The sequence below is a fragment of the Choristoneura fumiferana genome, chromosome 4 (genome assembly GCF_025370935.1).
Source record: "Choristoneura fumiferana chromosome 4, NRCan_CFum_1, whole genome shotgun sequence".
Classification (NCBI taxonomy): Eukaryota; Metazoa; Arthropoda; class Insecta; order Lepidoptera; family Tortricidae; genus Choristoneura; species Choristoneura fumiferana.
Genome location: NC_133475.1, coordinates 6,155,137 through 6,182,625, shown reverse-complemented (window position 1 = coordinate 6,182,625; position 27,489 = coordinate 6,155,137). Strand labels below are relative to the sequence as shown.

The 27,489-nt window shown below is 38.3% G+C and overlaps 1 protein-coding gene across 1 annotated transcript in view; it reads left to right on the top strand.

The window, feature by feature from the left end:
* Positions 1-26,849, top strand: part of kuz (zinc-dependent metalloprotease kuz) — a 56,022-nt gene extending 29,173 nt beyond the window's left edge. Inside the window, exons 5-17 of the mRNA XM_074086689.1 lie at positions 10,030-10,216; positions 10,568-10,730; positions 11,547-11,711; positions 13,808-13,976; positions 19,110-19,321; positions 19,727-19,961; positions 20,265-20,382; positions 21,035-21,204; positions 21,454-21,716; positions 22,278-22,510; positions 22,837-22,988; positions 23,523-23,688; positions 23,874-26,849. Coding sequence (XP_073942790.1) covers positions 10,030-10,216; positions 10,568-10,730; positions 11,547-11,711; positions 13,808-13,976; positions 19,110-19,321; positions 19,727-19,961; positions 20,265-20,382; positions 21,035-21,204; positions 21,454-21,716; positions 22,278-22,510; positions 22,837-22,988; positions 23,523-23,614 — 2,159 coding nt within the window. The 3' untranslated portion in view covers positions 23,615-23,688; positions 23,874-26,849. The remainder of the gene's footprint in view (positions 1-10,029; positions 10,217-10,567; positions 10,731-11,546; positions 11,712-13,807; positions 13,977-19,109; positions 19,322-19,726; positions 19,962-20,264; positions 20,383-21,034; positions 21,205-21,453; positions 21,717-22,277; positions 22,511-22,836; positions 22,989-23,522; positions 23,689-23,873) is intronic.
* The last annotated feature ends 640 nt before the right edge of the window (positions 26,850-27,489 follow it).

Below are 27,489 nucleotides of genomic sequence, written 5' to 3'. Positions count from 1 at the left end.
ACATTATAGGGTTAGTCGAGTACCCTAAAAAAAATTTTTTTACCTTTTTTATTGTACCACTGTCGGCGTGACTGATATGTATATTCATGTCAAATTATAGCTTTCTAGTACTAATGGTCTCTGAGCTTACCCGCGAATAGACAGACGGACAGACATGGCGAAACTATGAGGGTTCCTAGTTGACTACGAAACCCTAAAAAGATCACAACAAGTAACGATCCTTGCAAATAAATTAATTTTTGCTATGCGGATACGTTAACCAATCTTTGGTTTTGAAACTTCAAAACCAGCTATGTAATTGTAGGTACATTTTTTTTTTCTATTTCATGCCAATAATTATACAGAGAATAATTGATTTTAATTTGTTGTGTCCATTGTAAATTTGCGCATAATTCGCTTTTCGAATCGTAACTGAATGAAATCTTGTTATACAGGTCTGAAAGAAGCTTAGCAGTAATTGAGATTTAAATGTGTAATGACACTAATAGTTTGTAATATCATGAGAAGACCGGTTCCCGAGTAGTGTACCAGTTTAGTTTTGCAATATTAAACAATGCAACATAAGTACTAGGTAGATAGCAAGTTAGGTGCTCTGTATGCAAGGTTGCTTAATAAAGTTAAATTCCATTCGTCTCGCTGTCACCGCCTGATTGTGGCTAGTCACCGCTTGTATCGGAGAAGTTTCTCATTTCGGCTCTGTTGAGCTGAGCGCTGCGCACCATTAAAATGTTTACCACTTCAATACACAGAAACTGCGGCTTACTAAAATCGTGTTCCGTCCGAGCGGTTAGGTAGGCATGCCCTCGCCTAATTACCAGTTGGCACAGCAACGTGAAAATGCGACTAAATGAACGATCCAGCATTGTTTTTTACCGTTGAAAACTAATTCAAATTCATGTTAAATATTTATTCTACCGTGCACTGCACTGAAATGGTAATTTCGCGTCAACAACGCGTCTGCCGGTTTTGCATTTTTGCCGTTTCAATTTTAGCTGTTGCAAATCCACCGCTGTGACCAGCCCGAATATGAGACTCGTGGAATGCATAAGCACAACCCTCGCCTCCCATTTAAACGCTCCGGAATGAGAGGGATTTCGTTCCTTCCATGAAAATTTTGCATTCACGAAATGTCATTGGTTACCGTCGCTGAGTGGTGCCGCCATTCGCAATATTAGGTATCTACTGTGCGGCATGGTTGAATACAGCACAGAAGTAATGAGTTCGTTAAATAACAGTTTCACAAAATTGCGTTCGCAGAACATTGTAGATGTAGGATTTACGAGTAAACCCGAGATAAATAAATTGTTTTTGGGTAAGCAGAAAGGTTCTGTTTTCTGTCACATTTATTTTCATTATGACTTATTTAACAGTTTGGTCGGGATTCCGCCTAAGTATATATTATTAAAAATATTGTTTACACCTTTATTGGCAATAGGTACGTATAATTTGATAGCAGGATCTTGATAGTCGAAATCCTTGTCACCGAATTCGAAAGCCACCGTGAATCGTTTCAATTATTTATCCAATCAAATTCTTACGTATAAGGTGTTAGGTACAATTGCCAACACATTTTACTGGCCATTCTTAATTGAACCTTTCGACTTTGATAATTTGATAAAGATCACAAATAGTCAGATAAATGTTTCGGAGCATGAACCAACATAGTTTTCCTACTTACCAAAACTGGTTCGAATAGCCTAAGTGCTATAAGAAAGAGATGATTTTAGTTTCCTTACCTACATGAAAATTTGTGGCCTGTTAGTCCCTGTGCTCTTCGGTTTTATTTAACGACTGTTATGTTTTTAATCTCAGATTAAATAAAAAAGTAAAGATGGAGAGCGGTGAACAGCCGAGTGAGGCCGATCAAACTACACCAATCCGTGTGCTTACACAGTGGCACGCACACACTTGCAACCAAACTACACCAAAACCTTATCACTTAGCAACGCATTCCCGTGGAGCATGACGTATCTTAAACTTCGACAAATATAACTAATAATGCCAAATTGTGTCGTGAAAGGATGTAAAAACTATCCATCCAAAAATAAAAAGCAGGATGGAATCACTTTTCACACGCTAGTAAACTCGAAAACCAATATTTTCATTAAAAATCGAAATAATTTTGTTTGAATTTTGCTTTGAACACAAAACGTCAATACTAGTGTTGCCATTATAATAATTGTAGTTACCCTATTATTGGGTAAAAGTCGCCTAGGTAATACAATCTTTTATTTTTTATTTTTAAATTCTATTCTTTCTATGGCTTAAAATTTGAGAACGTGACACGTAACGTAAAGTTATTTGGTTCTTGTAAACGTTTACTAACGTATTTTAGTGTTGTTGTAAAGTTGTTTGGTTGTTCATCAACGTTTTTTATTGTAGTAACGGTATTAAATTAACGTGACACGCAACGTAAAGTTATTTGTTTCCCGTAAACGTTTACTAACGTATTTTAATGTAGTTGTTTTAGGCTGGTTTATGAATTTAAAGCAATAAATAAAAACGTTATTAACGACAACGATAACGATATTTTTGTAGTTGCGGGGTACTGGAATTATTATGGCAACACCGGCCTACGAACACATGTTTATAAAACAGGCCTCACTTGGCTGTTTGCCGCTCTCCATCTTTACTTTTTTATTTAATCTGAGTTTTTAATAGGTACCTCCACACTTACATAATACATGTACGAATTTAATCATGGAATCATAGTTTCCTACAATTAATGATTACGTTGGCGACGCAAATGTATATCTAACTTAATTAGCTATTTTCCAAAATTATATGTTTACGACTCTTTTGAAAATAAAATAAATAATGTGTGTAAAAAAACCTCAGCAACGGTTTTTTAAGTATTAAGTCCAAAGTAATTTCGCGCCAATCTTAGTTATAGCTTATCAATGTGTGAATTTGACGCGATTATTTGATGCTGTTAAGGCAATTACTGGACGCAAAAATAATATGCGTGATTGCTTCTCGCTAACTAGGTGAAGAAATGTTTTCTCATAAAATAACAACTTTAACTCCGTTTTGCTATTCCTTATAAATCTCTCCAAAACAAATGTCATAAATCAAAGTAGCAATTGAGAAAATCACAAATTACGATATCAGGACAGGATTACACAGGATACAAACAAACAATGTATTGCTCGAAAATATATTTTCACAACTCTGTGAAGGGGACCAGAAATTTGTTTAGAATACCGGTAGCTTTACTTCTGTAAAATATCTTGATGAACCATGGGCATATACGAGTACAACACAGTGAACACATCATATTTAGTATAGGCGAGGCGCATAGGTATAATATGAAGCTGGGTTCAGTTGAATCGGAATTTGAACAAACGGCGGGATGCTGTGCTGTGTTCAGGCTTCGAGCAGTAGAGCAGACGTGTTTAACGCTCTGAAAATACCCGGAAGATTTCACAAGAGGTAGTTATGATATGCCTTCTTGAAGGAATTATAAAATGGCAACTGTTAGCGGTTGTTTGTTTAACAAGGAGCCGCGCTCCGGGAACGTGCTTCTTGATGATGCCAGTATGCCCCGAGCAAACAACCATGTAACTTGCTGTCAAGAGTGTAGTCTCTGCTTTCTAGCTTTACCGATGCTATTACGCTGGGAATAGGTATTGACGTTAACTGGCTTTGAATTGTAGTCAGAGCGCAGCAGGCGTCTTATAACAAGACTAGCGACCCGCCCCGGCTTCGCACGGGCAAAGTAAAAACAAAAAACGGCCAAGTGCGAGTCGGACTCCCGTGCGAAGGGTTCCGTACCTATACAACATTAGACATTAGCAAAAAACGGCAAAATAAAGCACGTTTGCTGTATAGGATCCCCCCCTTAAATATTTATTTTATCTTAATTTAATTATTTATTTTTAAAGTACATTTATACAAATAAATATTCTGTAGGTAAATGTTTCAAGCAACTATCTGTTGCCGTTATAATATCGAGCAAAAAAACGGCAAAAAAAATTACGTTTGTTATATGGGAGCCCCCCTTCAATATTTATTTTATTCTGTTTTTAGTATTTGTTGTTATAGCGGCAATATAAATACATCATCTATCTGTGAAAATTTCAACTGTCTAGCTATCACCGGTCATGAGATACAGCCTAGTGACAGACAGACAGACGGACAGAGGAGTCTTAGTAATAGGGTCCCGTTCTTATTACTCTTTGGGCACAGAACTCTAAAAAGGTCTCTAATCTAGGGCACTTCTCACATTTTTCAGCTTAATTTCCCAAAAACTACCTACACCCGACCCGCGCGAAGCCGGCGCGCGTCAACGTAAATTCCTTTTTTGGTTAGATTGATATTTTTAATTTCGTAATATCTTTTGAATGGAACGTCCGATTTGAATAATTGAAAATGTAATATTCAGGTATTGAAACCATCTTGAATATAAAGTTATTTATTTGGATAAGGATTAATACAAAGGTATGGATAACATGATCTGATTTTAGTCGGCATTTCTGTAAACTTTTAAAATGTAAAAAAGTAGTTATAGTGACATAACTACAATAGTTGAACATATGGTATTGCGGAGTTTTTTTTTGTAGATTTTGATATATTCTTTATTATCGTAAAACATTTTTTGTTCTATTATCAAGTTTCCACAGCGCATGCGGTGAAAGATGTTTTATGGCAACTTTTTATACACTTTTGAGTTACATTATTGAAGTTTTAGTGCGGAACCCTATTTTTTCTGGTAATAAATATAACCAATGGCACCTTTGAACAAATTTGCATTCTGATAGTGAAAGAATTTTTAAAATCGGTTTAGTATTTTTTTTTCCCTTGTTAAACCTGCAATCAGTGTTTTAGACTATAATCAGGTGGGTTGCTAGAGGTTGGGGTTTGGCAAGGCAGAGCTACTGCTCTGTCTCCCCTTAGTAAGGCAGCACATCAGCTCTTTTGAGTCTTTTAATCGGATTTGGCTGCAAAAGTACACTGGATAACGGGTTTGGGTGAATCATCAGTCGGTCCCTGTAGTTGGCTGAATATCGTTTCACTTCATCTGAAATGGTTGGAATTTCCAGGTACTCATGGATTTCCGAATTGCGAGCATACCAGGGCGCCGATGAGAGTACCCTTAGAATATTGTTTTGAGCTCTCTGGAGGCACATAATGTTGGATTTGCTAGCTGAAAGTATTTAGTATTTTTTGAGTTAATTCGTAACAAACATCCAAAAATCCAAATCTTTCCTCTTTCCGATATCTATTAGTACCTATAGAAGACGTATTTGTTGAAATAGTTTCGGGAATAACTTGAATTTACTGTTTAAATCTACGCTTAATGAAATCATAACGATACCATATTCAGCGCAACGTATTCATTATAACCAGGTTTGTTTAACGTTGCGTTTACATGGGATCACAATGGCAAATATGAAACGAACGGCCGTGTTATCTTATACTAATTAACAAATATTTGCTATCGTTACATAATTGCTTTCCTTTGACGAAAACCCACGGTTCTGCAAGAAAGTCTCTGCAACTAACCCCCTTATTTATAAACGCTTGTTGTTTAATGTTAACTAGTTTCGTATTTTTTATAAAAGTGTAAGCAGCACGCATAACTAGAATATCTGCAGTTAATCATGTACATGTCTTTATTTATGTCAGAGTGATTGTATTATTTCAAATTATTTTATTAACTCAACATTCTAGCGAACTCTTGCATACCCTTGCAAAGTGTTCAAGGCACCAAGTTGATAATTAAAGCAATATTTCATCAGGCCCTTGTTAAAACTTGTCGTTCACTCGCCGCCGCCCTTTCTTTATGACGTCAAATCAGAAATTCGTGTTCCACAGTTAACCCTCCATTTTAGAACCTGCCTCTGTAATAACTGTAACAATACATTTGTACTTGTAACAGTAAGCTTGGCTGGTATGAAAATACTGCTAGTTTCTTAAAATTCTCTGATTAGTTTTTTTAACTAGGTAGTAGTGAAAAAAATTTGAAAGGGAACCCAAATAAAGGAATGTCCATTGAACTTCAGTGCAACACTAATGATCGGGGGGCCGGGAGGGGGCCTCAGATACGCGGGCAAATATCGGATTTGAATGAGGCGTAGGTATTAACGCGGGGAGATGTATGTCGCCCGGTAATTTCCGTTATCTGGCGGTGCTCCGCGCCTGCAGGCAGCTTCGTTAAAATTGCAACGCGCCGGATGCGAAACGCCAATGTGTGCTTACACGACACACCGACTGAAAAATGCCTCGACTACACATTCAGCATTTTTAATTTCAAAATCCACGCTTCGCTTTTGCTTTTATTGTAGTCCTCTTGCATTCATTCCGAGAGTCACGGGCAAGTTTAGTGTTTTGTTTTCCAACAAATTGTCTGCTCTGTGTAAGAGTAGGTGTATCGATTTGATTTTTGCTCGGTGCTGCTCTGTACCACTACCATGAGTTTACAGTGACCGTACTCGATAGCGACGGCGTAAATTATTTGTAGAGGCGCTGTACAATTCTCCATACAAATAATTTACGCAGTCGCGCTATCGAGTACGGTCACTGTAAACTCATGGTAGTGGTACTGGTCTAAAGTAAAACCCGAAATGCGTACGAGTTATCGGAATAGCGAGAGTATCAGATGAATTATGGAAAAGGTAAACAAGAGTACAACACACGGGCACAGTTTCAGCCATTATCATTTCCAGCGGAAACTTGTTTAATAAATCTGAGGAATTTCCTGTACCCCCACAAAAGACCTCCATGTCAGTGTACCTACCGCTACTTATTTCGCTACTGCGACGCGGAGTCCTCTTTATTTTTCTTTCCTCCGCCTGCGTGTAACCCCGCTCGCTAACTTGAAATTTGTTATGAATAATTTGAAAATATCTCGTATAATGTGCTGAACCTTGGCCCTATTGGAAAATATGTTTTTATAAAGTTGGATGCGTATTGATTACATTTCGAAGTCGTTTGTTTTGTGTGGCAATATTCTTATGACTTTAAGGCGTCAGTTTAAGACCGATCCTACTTGTATACCTAAATCAGGGTACTTTGCATACATGTTTTTTCTCGGGTCTTGGGTGTTTAATATGTATTTAAGTATGTATCTATCTTTATAATTATATTTATCCGTTGCTTATTACCCATAACACAAGCTTTGCTAAGCTTACTTTGGGACTAGGTCAATTGGTGTGAATTGTCCCGTGATATTTATTTATTTACTAGCTGTTGCCCGCGGCTTCGCCCCCGTTGTAATTTTTCTAAGTTTTCTTCCATAAAAACCTTCTACTGGCAATAACGAACACAACAAAATAAGAATAAGCGAAATTGGTCCCGCCGTTCCCGAGTTTTGCGCTTAGCAACACATTTTACGACTCATTTTTATTTGTATTATTATTATTTATTATGTGCGTATGTTGCGCAATAAATTTTAATTGCACCTACATATAATAATCTTTATTGTCCATATGTATAGATTGCTGAAAGAAAATCAATACAATAACCACTGATTGATCACGAGCTTGTACTTTGATACATACAGCCCTTTTCATTGATCTTATAATCCCTGGATTGAAAATGGCACCTGTAATATGTTTCCGCCACCATTCCCGTCCTTTGTATATTTGTCTTCTAATTGCCCTCAAATAGTTATTGATCTTTCAAATTTAATAACGAAACGGTAAACGTAATCGTAATATTGTCTGACTTCCAAATATAATATAAACGTTGCCTTTTTACACTTATTGGACTGAAGAAATTAAAACTCATCTGGTTAATTTCTTTTTGCAAGTGTTGGTTCTGAAAGAGAAGACAATTATTTGCCTTCTCTTCCAAACAGACGGAAGCGGAGGATGCATAAACTGCCAGTGCTATACAATGGTACCTACGATTTCTCGATATATGTATATGTTTGTATTGCGCGTTCATTGTCGCGTATATCGGCTCATTGTGTCGCGATCACATACGTGACTTAGTTTATTTGCTATTGTTTAAAGCTGCACCACGCTGAATACAATAACACTTCTGTATTAATTAACTAGCTTTTGTCCACAAAGATTGCCTCGTATGAATATCACAATTTTTATTCATCCTACTAATATTATAAATGTGAAAGTTTGTGAGTGAGTGAGTATGTTTGTTACTTTTTCACGCTGAAACGGCTGGACGGATTTGGATGAAATTTGGCGAAAAGTTAGTTTATAACCTGGAATAAAACATAGGATACTTTTTATCCCGGTATTCCCACGGGATAGGGATAAAATCTCGAAATAACAACAGCAGGGTTTAGAGCCATGGAATTTAGTATGTAGGTAGCTGGACCTCTGGAATAACACATAGGCTACTTTTTATCCCGATATTCCCTCGGGATAGGGATAAAATCTTGAAATAATAACCACTGGGCTTAGAGTCATGAAATTTGGTATGTAGGTAACTGGACGTCTGGAATAACACGTAAGGGATTTTTTGACTCGATATTCCCACGGGATACCTAGGGATAAAATCTCGAAATAACAACCACTGGGTTTAGAGCCATGAATTTTGGTATGTAGGTAGCTGGACCTCTGGAATAACACATAATCTATTTTTTTACCCCGATATTCCCACGGGATAGGGATAAAATCTTGAAATATTAACCGCTGAGCTTAGAGTCATGAAATTTGGTATGTAGGAAGCTGGATGTCTAGAAAAACACATAGACGACTTTTTGACCCGATATTACCACGGGATACCTAGGAATAAAATGTCGAAATAACAACCGCTAGACTTAGAGGCATTAAATTCGGATGTAGGTAGCCGTATGTCTGGAATAACACATAAGTACGCTACTTTTTATCCCGATATTCCCACGGTATAGTTTTGTAACTAAGGGACCCCATACATCCCTGTATTATTATTATTATTATTATTATTTCGTATTTTTTTTCTTTAATTGTATACTGTCGTTTTTAAATATTTTATTTGTAATTATTTTATTTTGAAAAAATTACTTTCTGCCAAGTTTCTTGCGGCGTATTTTTCTTGGCAATGATGGTCTTTCCGAAAGCGCTGGTAGTATAAAAAATGACGTGTAAAAGTGCCCATTGCGGCCTATTTACTGAATAAATGATTTGAATTTGAATTTTGCATTTGAATTTGGATAGGGAAAATTTTTGAAACTTCAGCACTGGGTTTAGAGTCTTGAATTTTGTACAGTTATTCAGAACACAACCTCAATGAAGACCACGATATAAATATTGGAAATTTCCAGGGGAATTTTGTAAAATCCCGAAAATTTCAATTGCAGCTACCACACCGAATAGTTTACGCGTGCGAAGCCGCGGGTAAAAGCTAGTAACTCATAAATACTCGATAACCGATGCGGATCGGGCGAAATGCTGAGTTCGATTCCGTTTTAATTATGCGTTTGGTTTGACTTGTATGAAAACAATTTAATTAGCTGGGCAAACAAGCTTGAAAGTCGTAAGTTAATTAGGAAATCCTATTAATTATTTAATATTTAAAGAAATGGGAGGCTATTTTGTTTTATTTCATTTGTTTAAAAAAATGATACATGAGCTTACTTAACTAAATAAAAGAAAAAACTTTTACGCCTCCCTCACCTATCTAGATAACATTTGGAAAGGCATCGAATCGAATGATGATATTGCTCGTTATAACGGGTGAGAGTTTACTACCACCTTTGTATGTACTATCAATGGTTATGTCTCAATACACGCTTGTTTCGTAAACAAATAAATGGAGCTTTATTACTGTGGATGAATGGATCCAAGGCGTTCAAGATTCGGCACGGGATTCTTTCAATTTGTTTTTCCTCTTGGTTCTCAAAAATTAACTGGAAATCTTTAAGTAGTTACAGGAATTGTATTAATCAAAATGAGCGTTACAAATCGTTTCCTTGCGTTAACGTTAATTGACGAGAGTGACCTTTTACGATTATGAACCCTGAGTCGAGTTACCAACCCTGGCCCCGTTTCATTTGCGAAGTAGGTAGGTAGTAGGTAGCTGGCTGAAAATCAAAGGCAGGCTGGAAACATTAATTTGAAAATTTTCTTTTCAATTGTTTAGGACATGTAGGTGGTTGCGGCATCACAGACGAAGTGGTGCAATGGATGGAGCGCATCCAGAACTCAGGAGTAGAGGACGAGCCAACGTCCTCGCTGCCTCCTTCACCCTCACCCAACCCCCACCCCCACCCTGTTCCGTCGTCCCCGCCACCGCCGCATCCCAATAGCTTGCGGGACGATACCCCCAGGTAAGTCATGTACTCATCGTACAACTCAAATGAACTGTTTGCAGTTTCATAATAAATAATTTTGATTTCTCATGAAAAACTGACTTTTACATAAAATTTCTTTGATATTTGCATATTCAATTTCATTACCACACACACACGCGCGCGCTCGCGCTATGCCGCTTAGATTTTTCATAAATACTTTACGAATAGCAACTGAGCGCGTTCGTCGCTTATGTTTGCGACATGCGACAGCGGTGTTGCCAGGCGGTTAAATCATCAAATTTACTAACCCCTCATCCGCTATTCCAGCTTAATTTACCCATCGGCTAACTGAATCCCAGTATACTAATAGCATGTTACGCTCCACAGGTTTTGGGACACGCAGTACCACGACAAATACTCGCGGGCGGCGAACACCGGCGGCGGCCATTCGCGGGCGCGGCGAGCAACTTTCGACAACAGGAACACATGTTCGCTCTACATAAAGACAGATCCGCTCATATGGCGGCATGTTAGGGAGGGGTTCCCTGATGTAAGTTATAAAACGTTTAATGATTGAAGACCCTACTTATTTGTAATAAGCGAATGTGAAACGTAACTTAGTATCACCTGATCTCAAACTATATAGAATGTAGACTTTAAAAAATGATTAATATACATAATAATATAGTTATAACTACGTAAGGATAAATATGAAAAAAAAAACAGGATTAATAGTATGGTAAGCACTCTAACAATTGAACCAATGTGTCAGCTTATTTTACAAGCTTTTATTTAGTTTCACCTGTCCCGTTGTCTGTCTGTCTGTCTGTAATCTAATCTTGCAAGTTAAATTTGACCAACTTCCAGTAGTCAGATTGACTTGAAATTTGGAATATACTCATGTTAATCGCGTGACAATACAATAATCTAGTAGTGACATCCTGGTAGTCCAGCCAGGATCGTCTCCGCAGGACGGAACTCTTCAACGGATAATAGCATCGAACTGAAATTTGGTACGCAAATGTAGTTTGGGTGACAATGCAAGTACAGTCAACAAAAAGTACAGTCAGCAAAAAAGCTTGTATTAAAAATGATTTTTTTATGGTTAGGTTATTGCAAAGAAGCGCTAGTACAACTACCAAACAACTCTCATTTTTCAGTAAGCTATAAACATTGAGCGTGTTACACGTGCAGAGTAAACAAGTACCTTACTCGTAGCTGTGTGATGCATTTTACTTCCTGTGGAAAAGCGTGGCCGTATCCATGACAATATGAGTGTCAGACAAGGTGCAGCTTGCATTAGTATTACAATAAAACTGGTTCAGCTTAATTCCAATTTATTTCAAGTTAAATTTTTATCATATAGCATCTCGATCCAAGTAAAAAGAACGAAGTGGACATGAAGACTCGCGAGGAGTTGCTGTCTCTCATCGCGCACCACGTGACAGCTGTCAACTACATCTACAGAAGCACCAAGTTCGATGGCCGCGTAGAGCACAGGAACATCAAGTTTGAGGTTCAGCGGATAAAGGTAAAAACAAATTACATACATATCAGGGCATTTAACCGAGAGTTTTAATAGTCTCATTTCTCTGGACACCCAAATATTTTGATACAGTTTTTTAGTTATCTGGTAGAAATACAGGAACTCGTAACAAAATAATCGAAAAAAACATCAAAATCTACAGCCAACTAAAAATTAGGCGGTTGAAACACTCAAATAATCGCCCATCAACTTGCTTGCTTCCACGTGTGAATAAAGTTTTACTATGGCCCCAATAAAAACGAAAGTGTTTATGCTAACCATACTTTAATACCATGATGTGGCAGTAGTAATGAGTCTCTACTTATCACGTGGGAAGATTATAGGTTTTTCATTATGTAAAAAAGAAATATGTACTTGTGACATATTGTAGGTACAGTTACGAATATAAGTGAATTTTTACAGCAAGAAGTGAGTGTGAACTCAAACACGACGATAGTTACAGAACAAGTCACGATTAAATTACCAGATTGCGACGATTGCTTGTTTTTTTTTTTACGATAACTATTATCAGTAGACATCCAAATCTACCAGCATGCCATTTTGTGCCAAATTATCCTATATTCAATTTTACATACGTACTAGAAGTAAATAGTTTAGCCGGGTGATACTATATGTACATAAAGTACATAACGTATTATCGCGTGAAAGTTCGGTATTTTTGCTGTTTAAGTTCATGTTTAGGTACTTGCCTATAATGTGCATGTCCTACTACATGCCACAGGCTTCCTCTCAGAATGAAAGGTCTTGTGCCGTAGTTTCCACCGGACAGAACGTCCCACACTCCATTGAATTTCTTCGCAGGTGTGTGCAAGCTTCTTTACTTTGTTTTCCTACACCTTAAAGTTCATGGCAAATTTCAAATGTAATCGCACATAAATTTTCGCCCGGGCTCGAACCCACGAACCTCTGCTTAAGAGACCATAGGTCAAACCACTAGGCTAGGCTGCCACGACTACCGCGACCAGGATATAATTATATTTCTAATTATATAGTAATAGCTATGGTTATCGCTCTTAGACGCTGTAATTTTTAATAGAAGCAGTTAAAACAGTGCTATTAAACTTTTAAACGACACACTTACCATTTACGTGAGTAAACCTGGCCAATTTACTGAACAAATGATTGAATTTTTAATGGCTCACAGTCATATAACGATATTATACTCGTAATATAATAATAATAATATAATATGTCACTTAATAACGCTCATATTTGAGAAATCGCAGTTTTCCTCAACTATTCAAAATAAAATATACTGCATGTAACCACACAAATATCTATCTTAAATTTACTGAACTGAACAGGTATTATTTATTTATTTTATTATTTACTAGCGTTTACCCGCGGCTTCGCACGCGTAAATCATTAGATACAGCAGTTGAATTGACATTCCGGGATTTTATTAAATTCTCGTGGGAATTCCCAAAAATTACATCGTGTTTTTCATATACGTTAAAATAAAACAGTCATGCCAAATTTCAGGACTCTAAGACCAGCGGTTGTTATTTAGGGATTTTATCCCTATCCCGTGGGAATATCGGGATAAAAAGTAGCCTATGTGTTATTCCATACGTCCAGGTACCTACATACCAAATTTTATGACTAAGACCAGCGGTTGTTATTTAGGGATTTTATCCCTATCCCGTGGGAATATCGGGATAAACAGTATCCTATGTTTTAATCCAGGTTATAAACTAACTTTTTGCCAAAATTCATCTAAATCCGTCCAGCCGTGTCAGCGTGAAGAAGTAACAAACATACTCACTCACTCACAAACTTTCACATTTATAATATTAGTAGGAAGGATTACATTTCACAGCATAACAGTTAAAACAAAGCACTGTGAAATTCAGATATAAGCGGCAACAGGCAGAGCGGTGGACCCAGACGGAGATTGTGAAGTTGTTAATGTGTTCTTTAGACACTAGCGTAACGTAATGCATTCAAGTATCCATCTATGGCCACCGTGCTTCAGTTAACAAAGCGTGATACGGAATAAATCACAACGCTCGACAGATATTCCTTTTCTTTGTCATTGTTTTTTTTTTAATTATTCAATGCTGTGGTGCCTTTGTCTCCAGATTGACGATTCGGAATGCCACCCTCACCAGTATGGCAGCGAGACCAACCAGTTCTGTCTGGAGAATATCGACGTGTCCAACTTCCTGAACTTGCATTCGTTGTCCAACCACGAAGATTTCTGCCTGGCTTACGTTTTCACCTATCGGGACTTCACTGGAGGCACACTAGGTAAGCAAGCTTTAGTTTTTACCATTAACCGACGGGGAACCTCCGGTAGGACCGTAATTTACACATATTAAAATATATTGTGATAATACCTGGTAAATTAACTACTAAGTTGCATTGCTAGTTTATTTGTCTGAGTAAATTTGTTTTTTCACGTGAAATCCTACAAGTGACTCAATGATTTCTTTGAATGTAGGTATGATTAATATTTTCTTTAAAAATCTGTGGAGTATTTCACAACGCTTTCACTTTTGTTATTGTACTCACTGTAAAAATAAAGCGAAGTAGAAGTGGGAAATGGGTTAACCAATAACATTTTCATCGACTTTGTATATTTAGTAAGTACATCCATGTGCGTGTATTACACATATTTAGGTACCTCACAGCTTTATTTTTGCTATGGAAATAAAAAAATGGTGACTACTAGAATAAAGAATGTAGAACCCAAAGTAGTATATCTTGAAAAAAAAAACATCATTATTGCTACATTATCGTCGATAGTCTCAATCTTCGCTACGTGTTCTTATTTAATATTTTGAATACTTAGGTGCTCGGCATTATCCAATGCTAGTTACGCGGATTTGCGCTATCACCAACGTTATGTCAGTTCATTGATAATTAATAGTTTCTTTATTTATTGGCATCCCTAGTAACTGATAAGCTTAGTTCCAGAGTGAAGAAATAATTGTTTGATTCAATTACATGTAGGAAAAAGTTTAATTTTCATACTCTGTTTAATAATAGGAATGTTGTAAAGAGGATAAGGGTAAATAAAAGCTATGGTTAAAACATTAACGCGTAATATATTAAAATATCAATACTTTATTATTTTATTAGCTAAATGAAATGAAACACAATATTGTGTTGTAAGAAAGATTAAACATAACTCCTGACTGTTCATAATTAAACCAAATCGAATTACATTACACAGAAATCCCGGAGTAAATATTGTTTTATTGTTTCTTATTCCAATTATTATATTTCGCCAACATAATTTTGAGCTACATGAGTCAGCCCGTAGGATAGGCACCTTGAAATATTCAACAGGCCTCCGATCGTAAAAAAGCTCAGAAAAAATAGAAGCAAAGAATACCTTTTATCATGTACACTTTTTTCTATTTATTAGGAATGTTGTCAAGGTCGTTAGTAAGCGTATTATGGATGTGTACACGTGCGTTATGTCTGAAATATATAAGAAGGTTGTTTTTTCCTGGTTACGATCGTTGCTTGACTTGCGATGGTCCATCAAAACAACTACTAAATAAACATGTTCATATTATGTTGCCTGTCTCACCCTTTTGTAAGGCTTTCATTAATAGACCCATTTCCTATAATTTATCCCCACAAGTTGCTGTCATTTTGCTAAGAATCAGCCAAGAAAATGTCAGCTGTGTGTTTAAAATATGTATACCTACCTACTTACGTACAAACTGACAGGCTTTATTAAATGTGTAAAGAGCCATCTGTCTATAAAATACAACACAGCAATTTTGATCATTTTTAGCTTTCTTGTGTCATAAACCTCCCCCTCCCCTCTCTCTAAACTTGTGACGTAATTTATGGATGACCCCTAAATAGCTTCTTCATTTTTGTACTCATCCAAGATTCCACGTTTTTTCAAAGTATTGTCTATCCTAGTAGATTTGGCTTTCCGGCTGCCACGCAGTTTTTTTTTCCTAGAAGCGATGTATTTTTGTTGGGGTCACAGTTCTAACCTAACCTAACCTACTGTCCTGGTAGCGATTTATTTTTGTTGGGGTCGCAGTTTAAGGCTAGCCAAAACTATTTTTATAATAATAGTAACTATATTCATTTTATTTTTCAGAAGAATACAAGCTTTCAAATTTGCTAAAAAATATGCAAAAGATGCAGAATTCAATCTTGAATTACTAAAATTAGTAAAATATATTGTTATAATATTGTTGTTGTGTTGTTGTCGTTCATTGTGGCGTTCTAAGGGAGAGGCCTTTGTCCAGCAGTGGACGTCTTCGGGCTGATGATGATGATGATGATGATTGTTATAATATGTGTGACTATGAAATAAAAGTGTTTTATAATAATACGTCGATGAAATAAACAGCGATATTTAGTTGTTCTGTCTCATGAATAGTTGATGAAAAGTATTTTTTAGCAAATAATAATCCTTGTACCGTTGTTCTTACAATTGTATTAATATGTAATGACTATTGGATGAAATGGCTCAGGCCTGGAATGTCTGTTTTCCTAAAATGTACAATTCTCAAAACGTCTGCGTTTTCACAATGTTAGTACCTCTATTTTGTCAGCTTTCTCAAAATGTCTGCTATTTAAAATGTGTACAATCTCAGGAAGTCGTCTATTCATAATGTTTACATTCCTATAATATTAGCATTACCATAATTTCTGCTTTCCCGTTATGTTCACTTTTTTAAATAGGCTATAGTCTTGTTATGTTTGTTTTCCCATAATGTCTGCTTTATTTTCAAATCAATGTTCTAAATGTAAAAGGTTTAATTCCTTGCATACCTACTTACTCTTTGATAACATAAACACTATACCAAATATAAAATTACTGGCATTCAAGATAACATTAATGACCGTTTCGTACCCGAACGAAGGGATTTGCGTAGTTCAGTTTTTTACTAAAATCAATGCTTATAAATGTGAAAGTAACTCAGTCTGTCTGTCTGTTACTCTTTCACGGCTAAACCGCTGAACCGATTTAGATGAAATTTGAAGACCATGATTGGAGACATTTTGGGAATAAGACTTTTCTGGAAAGCCATAGTTATAAGAAGGCGGATATTTTGCGGTTGCATACATTTTGAGAATAAGCACTTTCTGAAAAGCGAACATTATACAAAAAACTGTCATTCTTGGAGACAGGCAATTTCAAATAGCTGACATTTTGAGAAGCTGACATAATGCAAAAGACGTGTGGACATTCTGAAAAGCAGACATTTTGCGAAAAATACATTTTAGGAAAACTGATATTTCAGGCCTGAGCCGATGAAATGAAATTCGATAATTAGTTTGTTGAAATTTCAAGGGGCGCACTCCATATTTCAATTTAAATAATTAAATAATAAATAAACACAATTCACACCAATTGACCTAGTCCCAAAGTAAGCTTAGCAAAGCTTGTGTTATGGGTACTAAGCAACGGATAAATATATTTATATAGATAGATACATACTTAAATACATATTAAACACCCAAGATCCGAGAACAAACATTCGTATTTTTCATACAAATATCTGCCCCGACACGGGAATCGAACCCGGGACCTCAAGCTTCGTAGTCAGGTTCGCTCCACTAGGCCATCTGGTCGTCAAAAAGTTTTGTATTCTTCATACATAATAGGTACTACCAGCGAACGTTTTTTTGTTTTTTTTTTTGAAGTTATTCCAGCGCCACTTAGTAAGTATTTTGGCAAGTCCTATTATAAATTTCTTTACACAGGAATCACTGAATAAATCAAAGGCTTTTCGTTTGATTTATTTATAAGAACTGGAATCTCGACCTTTTTCGATAAGCTCCTCACAATACAATCGGTGGTTGTAAGGCTTGTGATGTCTTTTTGTGCTAAAATATAAAATATAAACTTAGGCCTCTAGGTTGGCAACGCATCTGCAATCTCTTTGGTGTTGCAGGTGTCTATGGGCGGTGGTGATTTCTTACCATCAGGAGACCCACTTGCTCGTTTGCCATCCAGTCGAATAAAATAAAAAAAACTTTTTAATTTGTACTTTTGATAATTTAATTATAAAATACAAACGCATTCAAATGGTTGAACTAAAACAATGCAACAAAACAAGCAAAACGTAACTTGTAATGTCTTATAAGGAACAATTTGCGTTTCGAATCATCTAAACATTATTATTTGTATGTTTAGAGATTCGAAACTCGATATAGTCGTAATCACAGCACGTATAGTCTTTCATGATTTTTTTATTGCTTACAGTAAAAAGGATAAATCAGAGTGACTATTAAGATATCTAGACCAGGTGCTAAGCGCATTGCGAAGACAACCCTTTCTGTTTGATCTTAGATTCGCTAGTTGAATTTTATAATCGCATAACTCAAGATCCAGACCGTTTCATGTTGAATAGTCCTCTTTCATTTGAAGTTGCATTATAGTCACGTCTTTTAAAGATTTCGCAGCCCCAGTCAGTTTCATTCTTTTGGAAAGAGCAATCCGAAGGAGCAAATGTTTTTTTTCCATTGTATGGTAATGTTCCTTGGAAGAAATCGCTCCAAAGTCATAAAGCAGCCTATTGCTCAATGTTTTTCATGTACGGTCAGTCAAATTATTGTTTAGTTTTGAACAACTTCCTATCAAATGTACGTGTGGCTAAAGTCGAACTTTCAAGACACGGTTTATCGACATTGTTTTGTGACATTATTATCTGTCAGATAAGAAAACAGGAATTTTAAAGTGAATGGTGAAACAGGCCCTTAGTCTTATTTTAGACTATGTTAGTCTATCACAAAACAAAACCTTTGATATACCTTCCGCCGCCTAACTTTGCCTAAAAGTTCATTGCCACGACTAGTACCACAAAAACTATAAAGGTATAATTCCAATAATTGAATAGGCACTATACCGTTAAGCGATTAGAACACAATCCGGGAGTAACGTAAAGACGTCGCATAAAAATAGTATCTCAAAAAAGCGTCAAAACTGAGTAAGTATTAAGTAATGAACTTTTAGGCAGATTTATATGGTGCGTGGTATACTCTGTTTTTCTGTCCGTTTATCATATCATAATATTTTTCCGAACAATGTTCTGGCCTTTTGAGCATTCTTTTGACTGTTTATTTGATTCTGTAATGTGCTGCTTAAATCAGTTATTTGCCTGTTTAGACTATCTTAAGCTCTTTTAAAAGCACGCAACTGTAAACTGAGATGTAAACCAACTCATCGGGCCCCAAGATACAGGCTCAGCCTAGTTTGGGGTCCACTGTATACTACTAAAAATGTAATATTGCTTGTGTCTAATAATAAAATTTACATTTTTTTTTTAGAATTCATATCTGATGTTCGGTAATAAGTATTAAGTTTTTGTTTTTAATTTTCAAAGACCCAGGCGGTTCTGTATAAGCACAATATTTAATTTATAGAATCAGAAAATAACAATCTGTGTTTGTTTGTAGGTTTAGCGTGGGTGGCGAGTGCAAGCGGCGCCTCCGGCGGTATCTGCGAGAAGTACAAGACTTACACGGAGACCATCGGCGGCATGTACCAGAGCACCAAGAGGTCTCTTAACACTGGCATCATCACGTTCGTCAACTACAACAGTCGGGTGCCGCCCAAGGTCAGCCAGTTGACGCTGGCCCATGAGATTGGACACAATTTCGGTTCACCCGTAAGTTATTTTTCGTCAAAATTAGCTTTAAGCTACTGTTTTGGAAATAGAATAATATAGGACGATTCTGGAGACGTGATCAGTAACCAATCCTAATCAACTCAGATATTTATAGGATGGCGTGTCGTAGCAGTTATTAGTGCAATAAGTGTCCTTTTGTTTTTAGTTTTTTCGTCGTGTGAGATGTGGTTTAGTAAACGCTCCAGTAAATACGGCGTTAAATAACTATACCTTTATATACTGCGTTGTGTAGGAACGCTTCCTATCGTGACTTCAGAATCTTCCTGTATATATGTATATATCTACAAAAGCTAAAAACAAATAAAAAACGAGCATCTGTATCAGTTGCTCATGAAACAATTGAGCAACCTCAATTCGTGTCTAACTCGTCGCAAATTTTCACAGCACGATTACCCTTCGGAATGTCGGCCGGGCGGTCAAAAGGGCAACTTCATAATGTTCGCCTCAGCGACCAGCGGCGACCGGCCGAACAACAGCCAGTTCTCGGCCTGCTCTATCGGGAACATCAGCCAAGTGTTGGACGCGGTGCGCGACGGACGCAAGAGGAACTGTCTCTCGGCGAGTGCTGGTGCTTTCTGCGGCAACAAGATTGTGGAAGCTGGGGAACAATGTGATTGTGGTAAGTTTGGAACGGTTTCATCAACGAGATATTCACTCGGTTGCACGTATTGCCTTCTACCATAAAGATACCAAAATTCAATTGAATTTACGTTCTTTTATACACTTAAACATAATTTACAAAGCTAAATAGCAACATAGAGGTTGTAATTTGTTTTTTTACAAAGAACAACATTCTGCAAAGTTTTTGGCAATGATGACCTTGCCGAAAGCGCTGGTAGACTTAAAAGAGATAAGTGTTAGCCCTCTGCTGCCTATTTGCAAAATAACGTTTTGTTTCTGAAACTAGCTATTTTTCTTTCAGGTTACGATGAGAACGAATGCAAGGACCGTTGCTGTTACCCGAGAGTCATTAGCGATTCGGAACGCGGCGTCAATCTTACAGCCAAAGGTTGCACGCGGCGAGCTATGACCCAATGCAGGTAAATAGAGCTCGTACATACATACGTGTATGTATATACACATAGATAAACTTAAGAGAACATTGCTCGATGAACTGATGGACGTTTGGGGTCGATGTGTTTCTGAATGGTGGCCAGGGTACACGAAAAAGTAGCGTGGGTAGGATAGGGAAGGTGGTCTGGTGAATTTCGTGGGAGTCCGATGTGTGCGGGCGGCCCAGGACCTGACATTGTGGCTTTGTCTAGCAGTGGACGTCTTGCGGTCGATATTGAGGATAATGATGATGACAAACACCCTGCATGTCTGCATACTATTTACCACCGGCACCTACCTATCCTTGTTCGATGTTTTTGTAAAAAATATACATTTTAGTTAGAGACATTTAGGGTCTGTTTCACCACTCACTGATAAATTTTATGCGACAGGATATCTGTGTTGCTTTCTCTGTTTGTCTTGTCCAAATAAACGAAGACGACATCACATTTATCTGTCAAATAAAAATTGTCATTGAGTCTTGAAATGGGGGTTAAGGTTCAAATTTAGTACTCGCAGTGATCACCTTCTAAAGTCTTACATCGTTACTCCGGTCAGGGGTCTTCCTGTATGTAAGTATGGAAGAGAGCATTATTGCGGTATGCTATAGGTGTTTGATACTAAGCTGTTGTTCCACAGTCCGTCACAAGGCCCGTGCTGCAACTCCTCGTCGTGCCTCTTCGTGTCTCGCAGCGCCGACCAGACGTGCCGCGAGGCTTCAGAATGCAGCCACGCGTCCACCTGCTCCGGCCGCTCCGCCGAGTGCCCCGGCCCGCGGCCCATGGCTAACCGCACCCTCTGCAACAATGGTAACTACAGCCCGACCAGCGTCCACGCAGCAGCCACGCGTCTACCTGAAATCAGTGGCGTGCAATGGGACTAGTCTATATCCAACAATTAACTGACACAGGCTGACGAGGACAGCCTGTGTTAACTAATATTTGATGTTGATGGGAAAGGTGCTTGCAAGCGCAAGCCCCCTTTAATCCCTTCCCCATCGGACTGCTTTCTGTTTGAAAAATCTGTAAACCAGTTTGACAATTCTATTCCGTTTCCAGGCACTCAGCTGTGCATGAACGGCGAATGCAGCGAGAGCATATGCATAGCGTGGGACATGAAGGAGTGTTTCCTGTCGTCGGCGCCGACGAGCGTGGCGGACGGCGTGACGGCCGTGGTGGACCGGCGCGCGCTGTGCCAGCTGGCGTGCCAGACCGGGCCCGAGCCCGACTCCTGCCGCAGCACGGCCGACTTCGCCGACCGCGTCGGCCTGCCGCGCGGCGGCATCAGCCTGCGACCCGGCTCGCCTTGTGATAACTTCCAGGTCAGTCTACTGCAGCATGAGCAAACCGCGGCGCGTTGACTCGCTTGCTCGCGTGTCGACCTACGCGGTGCATGAAACTTTTCCTTTGCGGTGCGGCTGTGAACGGACGCTTGCCAGTGCTCGATATTTTGTTGCGTGAGATGTAGAGAGCTTTTGAAACTCGTTCGTGGTTTGAAAAGACAAGTAAGATAATAAAAATATGTGGACTATTTTAATATTTAATTACTGGAACCCTTCGAAGCTCTAGAACATTGGCTCGGGCAAGATGGAGACGAGAAAACTTTAGGAAGTAACTACTGAAATAATTAATTAAATCGATGATTATCGTGTCTCAAACATGAGATAGAATGTTCAAGAGCTTGTAAAATAGATTTGACTTGATCAAATAGTAATTTTTCATTCCAAATCTGCTTGACAGAAAAGCTTTTTAGAATTACCTGATAGTTTAGGGATTATTGTCTCAATTTTCTATCGAAGAGGATTGAGGAAAGGATGCCTCTCTTACTAACTTACAACTGTCAAAATAATTGATTCCTGTACTAAAGCGTGAATTGTCCCCAGGGCTACTGCGACGTGTTTCTGAAATGCCGCGCGGTGGACGCGGAGGGTCCGCTGGCGCGGCTCAAGAATCTCCTCCTGAACCAAGCCACGCTCCTCACGGTGCAGGCCTGGGTCACCGAGAAGTGGTGGGCGGTGCTGCTCGGAGGGGTCTCGCTCATCGTCGTTATGGGCGCCTTCGTTAAGTGCTGCGCGGTGCATACGCCTTCGTCTAATCCTAAGCGCCCGCCGGCCAGGTAACTAGGTCATACATACCCTCGTCCAAGGGTAGCCGCAGTACAGTATTGTGGCATATGTGGGGTAAATTGGACACACCATGATGTCTGACATTTATGGGAGGCCATAATGTTGTGCTATATTTTAATCAGATGGTGGTTAAAGGAACATAGGATAATATACTAACCCCAAGAACCTTTCTACAAAACCTACTGTCTTTTTTTACCAGCTGCTTGAACTTTATTTTTTACCAGTTGTTGTCCACGACTTCATATGCGAATAATTAATTTATCGCTAAAGCGTTTTTCTGTGACTGTACCGTTGAACGTGTTGTTATCCTGTGCAGACGGCTGTCCGAGACGCTCCGTCGTCCGATGAACACGCTGCGGCGCATGCGGCACGCGCACAACGCGCCGCGCGAGCCGCGCGCGCCGCGCCCCGGACACCGCCGCGCGAGGCACAAGTACACGCCGCCCGCCGCCTACCTCGCGCAGCCAGGTAACTAACTAACTACCTAACTAATCACCGGCCATACTTAGCACGGACCCTTAGTTGGAACTCATCTGAAAAAAAATATTGGAATGAACACTTCATTTTTCAAATTGTGGCAAACCATACCGGATCACGTTCTTTCGTCTTATTGAATAACTAACGCATAAAACTGCAATAAACTGTACTGCAATTTCAAGAGATTGAGACCAGTATGCTGACAGTTTATGATGGAAATAATTAGCAGATGCGCGGGTGGCAGAGCTTTTTCACGCTAATCGAAAGCCCCACGAACTGAATTTTGTAGTGCTAGCTTCGCCAGATTTTCTGCTGAAATCAAAACTCCAATTGCGCGACTCCACAAATTCGGCGTAACACTATTGCGCGATGTAGGTATGATAAAGCTTATAAGTGCAAAAACGCACCCAGTGGATAGCCGCGCAGTTTTAGCGCGGTTTCTCTTTAAAATAATGCTCGAGAAAGAGACCGAGAGAGAGTTAGCCGCGTAATGCGTACGTAGCCTAATATAAATTGTTGTTGCAGCGTCCGCGCCGCCGGGGCCGAGCGCGCGGCGCGCGGAGCCGTACGCGCACGCGTACCCGCAGGCGTACGAGATGCGCTCGCAGAAGGTCTGACAGTACTCGTACTGCGCGCCCGCCGCCGGGCTCGAGCTGCTCGCTCTGGCGCCCGGCGTGCCGCTGCTGCTCGGGTGGGTACCACTACACCTAGTTATGGATTACTGCATAACGGTTTTCCCTCGTTTTTTTATCAGAAAAGTTCTTATTTATCTATGTCAATTAGCTTTAGTAACCGTTGTGACATTTGACACTAAATAATAAAGTTCCGTATTAATGGATATGAAAATGCTACATGTTGGTTAATTTTAATCCTCAGTTACGTGTACCGCGGTCCCGCGCCCCCGCAGCCGATCGCCGACAACAAAACTGTCACCGTCGCCTCCCAGACCACCATCACGCTGCACTCGCCCGAGTCCCTCGCCGTCACCAACCCCCAAGCACAGGCCGACATTTGAACTTCAACTGACGGAACAGGACTTTATTCAAAAGCTGAGTCTCCAGCGCATATTTTTCTCTAAACGCTATACAAAATGCATTATTTTTGTCACACACGAGCTGTCTTCTGCGTATTGTGTGCGGTTGAAAATAAAACAAACCCTTCCTGTGTGTGTGTGTGTGTGTGCGTGTGGGTTTCCATTCGCCGCCGAAAACAAAAAAACAATGTGTTTGCCAACTAATGTCTGTAATTAAATACTCGTTGAAGGTTTTGTGTATTGTTTTGAAAACATACGCACCAGTACATAGACCCGGTTCGAAAAAAAGAGCACAGAAAAAGTGTAACGCCTTAGGTACGCGTATTCTCATGCGTCTTGTCCGCTTTATTTAGATGGTGAAAAAGCGTAAAATGATTTTTGAGATTCCACTGCTCGAAAGTTTCAAGTGCTAAAATGGTGGCTCGTGCTTTCTGTAGTTTATTGAATCTATTAAATATCGATTTTTTACTTTATCAATCTCGCATCTCACTAAATGATATTGATATAGTATGTTGAAATTGTGCTAGATGCGACGCTGAAAAGGTATGGGCACGATGTTACTGTAGTATCTATTGCACAAAGTTGTCTACTTATCTTCTTCCTTAGCGTAATTTAATTTATAAAATGTAATGGAATATTCGAGAGTGGAACCTCGAGAAGCTTCCAGGTGGTATGGTTGTGGAAAAAAATATTTTTGCAACTGATTTCCTAAAGTTAAACCGATGGGCTATAGTTCACATGGACGATTCAGACAAGTCCGTGGAACATTTATTTGGTTGCGCCCGATCTAATTTGGAAATACGAAAATAACTGTAGCAGTTCCACTTCGACTCGATATTTATATAATGGTGCAAGTGTTTAGACGATACTATTATGTGCAAATTGTGACTGTGACTGTGAAAATGTGACTGTGCAGTCTTAGAATGAGCACTATAATAACACTCCAATATTTCTGACGGTGTTTCTGTTGTAATATACCTACACTAAGTTACAACGCGTGTATTTCATTAGAGAAAAGTTCGTGTAGATTTTTCGACATTGAATTAAGAGAACCCCTACTGGGACAGGGACGTAAGTCGTTTTCAACTATAAAGGCCCGTTTCGCCACTCCCTGATAAAGTCTCTGATAATTTATGAGACATATCTCTTACTTAAAATGTTACGAAGTTACCACAGAGTGGCGAAGCTGGCCCCGAAGGTGCAAGCTCAAGCCCCAAGCTCTGCTGCGCGGGCAGACTAAATGTAGACATTTCAACATATGAATGAAATCAAGCTGCATTACGTAAATTTACTTCTGTTAAGAGCAAAATTAAACTATAAGACGTATTTATTTCCGCTAGAATAGACTAAAGCGCAATATCAGTTTTTATTGGTAAGAACTAAGTTTGCTCAATCAAAAATATGATTATTTGTATACTGCGTCTTGACGAGCTCAACATATATCTCGATCAACTGTTTTATTTACTATTATTTTAATGGATTAGATTATCTTTTAAATGCAAAAGGCGTGTCTTAACAAGCCAGTGATACTTTAACTCCACGATAATAAAGAATTGTCAGAGCTGCTTTATACAACAGGCATTTATGTATATTTTTGTATATAAATGAAGAGTTAATAAAAAGCTACGATGTAAAAATATCAAACGATTATAAACTGAATACCAATACTAGTTAGTGTACAATTAATGCATTGTTTTACTGGAATCTCCATAATTGTAATTTTGTAATCTATTTTTATTGTATGTTAATGTAAGAGGGAAGCGGAGGTGCCATTATACCATTTTGTAATCCCTTTCTTTGATAGATTGTTCCTTTATGTTATTCAAATTTATGGCAGGTGTTAGTTCAATGTATTCGTAACAAGTATTATGTTGCCCCTTTTAGTTGTGTTCCATGTTCGTGCGACATCTGTAGCTATAATCACAAATATCTCCAATAACCTAATGCCATATTCACATTAACACTGCCAAGCGATTTTTGCGTGAGCGCTGTGTGATATGTAACATACCTAGGGGATGAGAGGTAGTAGGCAATTCTAAATGTTTATTTAGTTAAAGACGGAAGCTATTACATAGATTAGTGTGTTCAAATTCCCATATCGTCACCTCCATCGGAATGTTGCAAATAGTTTTTTTTTTTTTTTTGTAAAACCAGTTAGGGGCCATTCATTAATCATGTAAGAACGATTTTGGGCATTTTTGACCTCAACACATCCATGTAAGGGTACGCAAGATTTCTCGGAACCCCTTCCCTTCCTACACAAGTAAAACACTGTTATTTGTCAATGTTCACCACTCTTTGTACAAATCACATATTGCGTCTTAGCCCCCATAAATGTATGGCTCCTGAGTGATGTAAAGTTTACACTAATAGTTTGTTTCAGCAAGATTTAAAATTCGCGTCACGGTGGTTACGATATGGCTAAGGCCGCAACTGATGAACAGTAAACTAGCCAAAGCATTGTGGCAATAAGCAACACAGTTAAAATAACTTGGCACGACTTTCATTTGTCATTTAATTTTAATTGGCATTAAAATATGTCTTTAGTTAGCAGGAAACCTACGTCGATAAAGTCATGGCAAGTTGTGTTAACGAAGTGGAAATATTTACAAACGTGTTGTCGCTAGTAAACTTCGTTTTCTAAAGTATTAAAATGAATGGATACACCATTTTTGCTGAGATTTATTAGCTTAAGCGTAAGATATTGATGATTATTGTATGTATGGAAATTGGTCATCCTAGTGGTTTACATTTAGCGACACACTCGTATAACTAACTCCCTTATTCATCCAAGTTAACTGACTGGCTTATTTTGTCTGTGTCCGGCAAAAAGAAATGCTTAAGTGAAAGATAAACGGATGTTAAACAAACGTAAATTATTAAAATGAATAAGGGGGTAAATGTTTACACCTGCTAAACATTATGTAATGGTCCTTAAATTATTTAATTAAATCAATGAAAGCTTTATGGGCTCAAAGTATTTCCAAATTCTGCATTTAGTCTTCCTAAGGACTTGTACTTTTTGTATTCATTTAATGTTATTTTTAAGTAGATTGTAAATTATGAAAAAAATTACAGTATTGCCAAATGATCAAATAATATGATTAGACTGAAAAATCATACAATCTTGTTATGAAATTTGTGACTATGCGTTCTGGGATACCCGGCGGCGCCATGCGCTCGCGGCTCAATTTGATTGCGACTCAGTTGTTATGGTTGGCTCAATTTGATTGCGACTCAGTTGTTATGGTTGGTTCAATTTCGTTTTACGGGCATACAAACTTGCATATCACAGTACGTATATACATGTATAATACGATTGTTTCCTCGGTCGTTTCAGTTGATCTCTTTGATAGATGATATTCGTTAATGGTCATACATACTACGCGTAGAGTTAACTTTCCGTCGTGCAAGCCAAAGAGCATGATGTATTTTTTATGTTTTCTATACATTTAATGT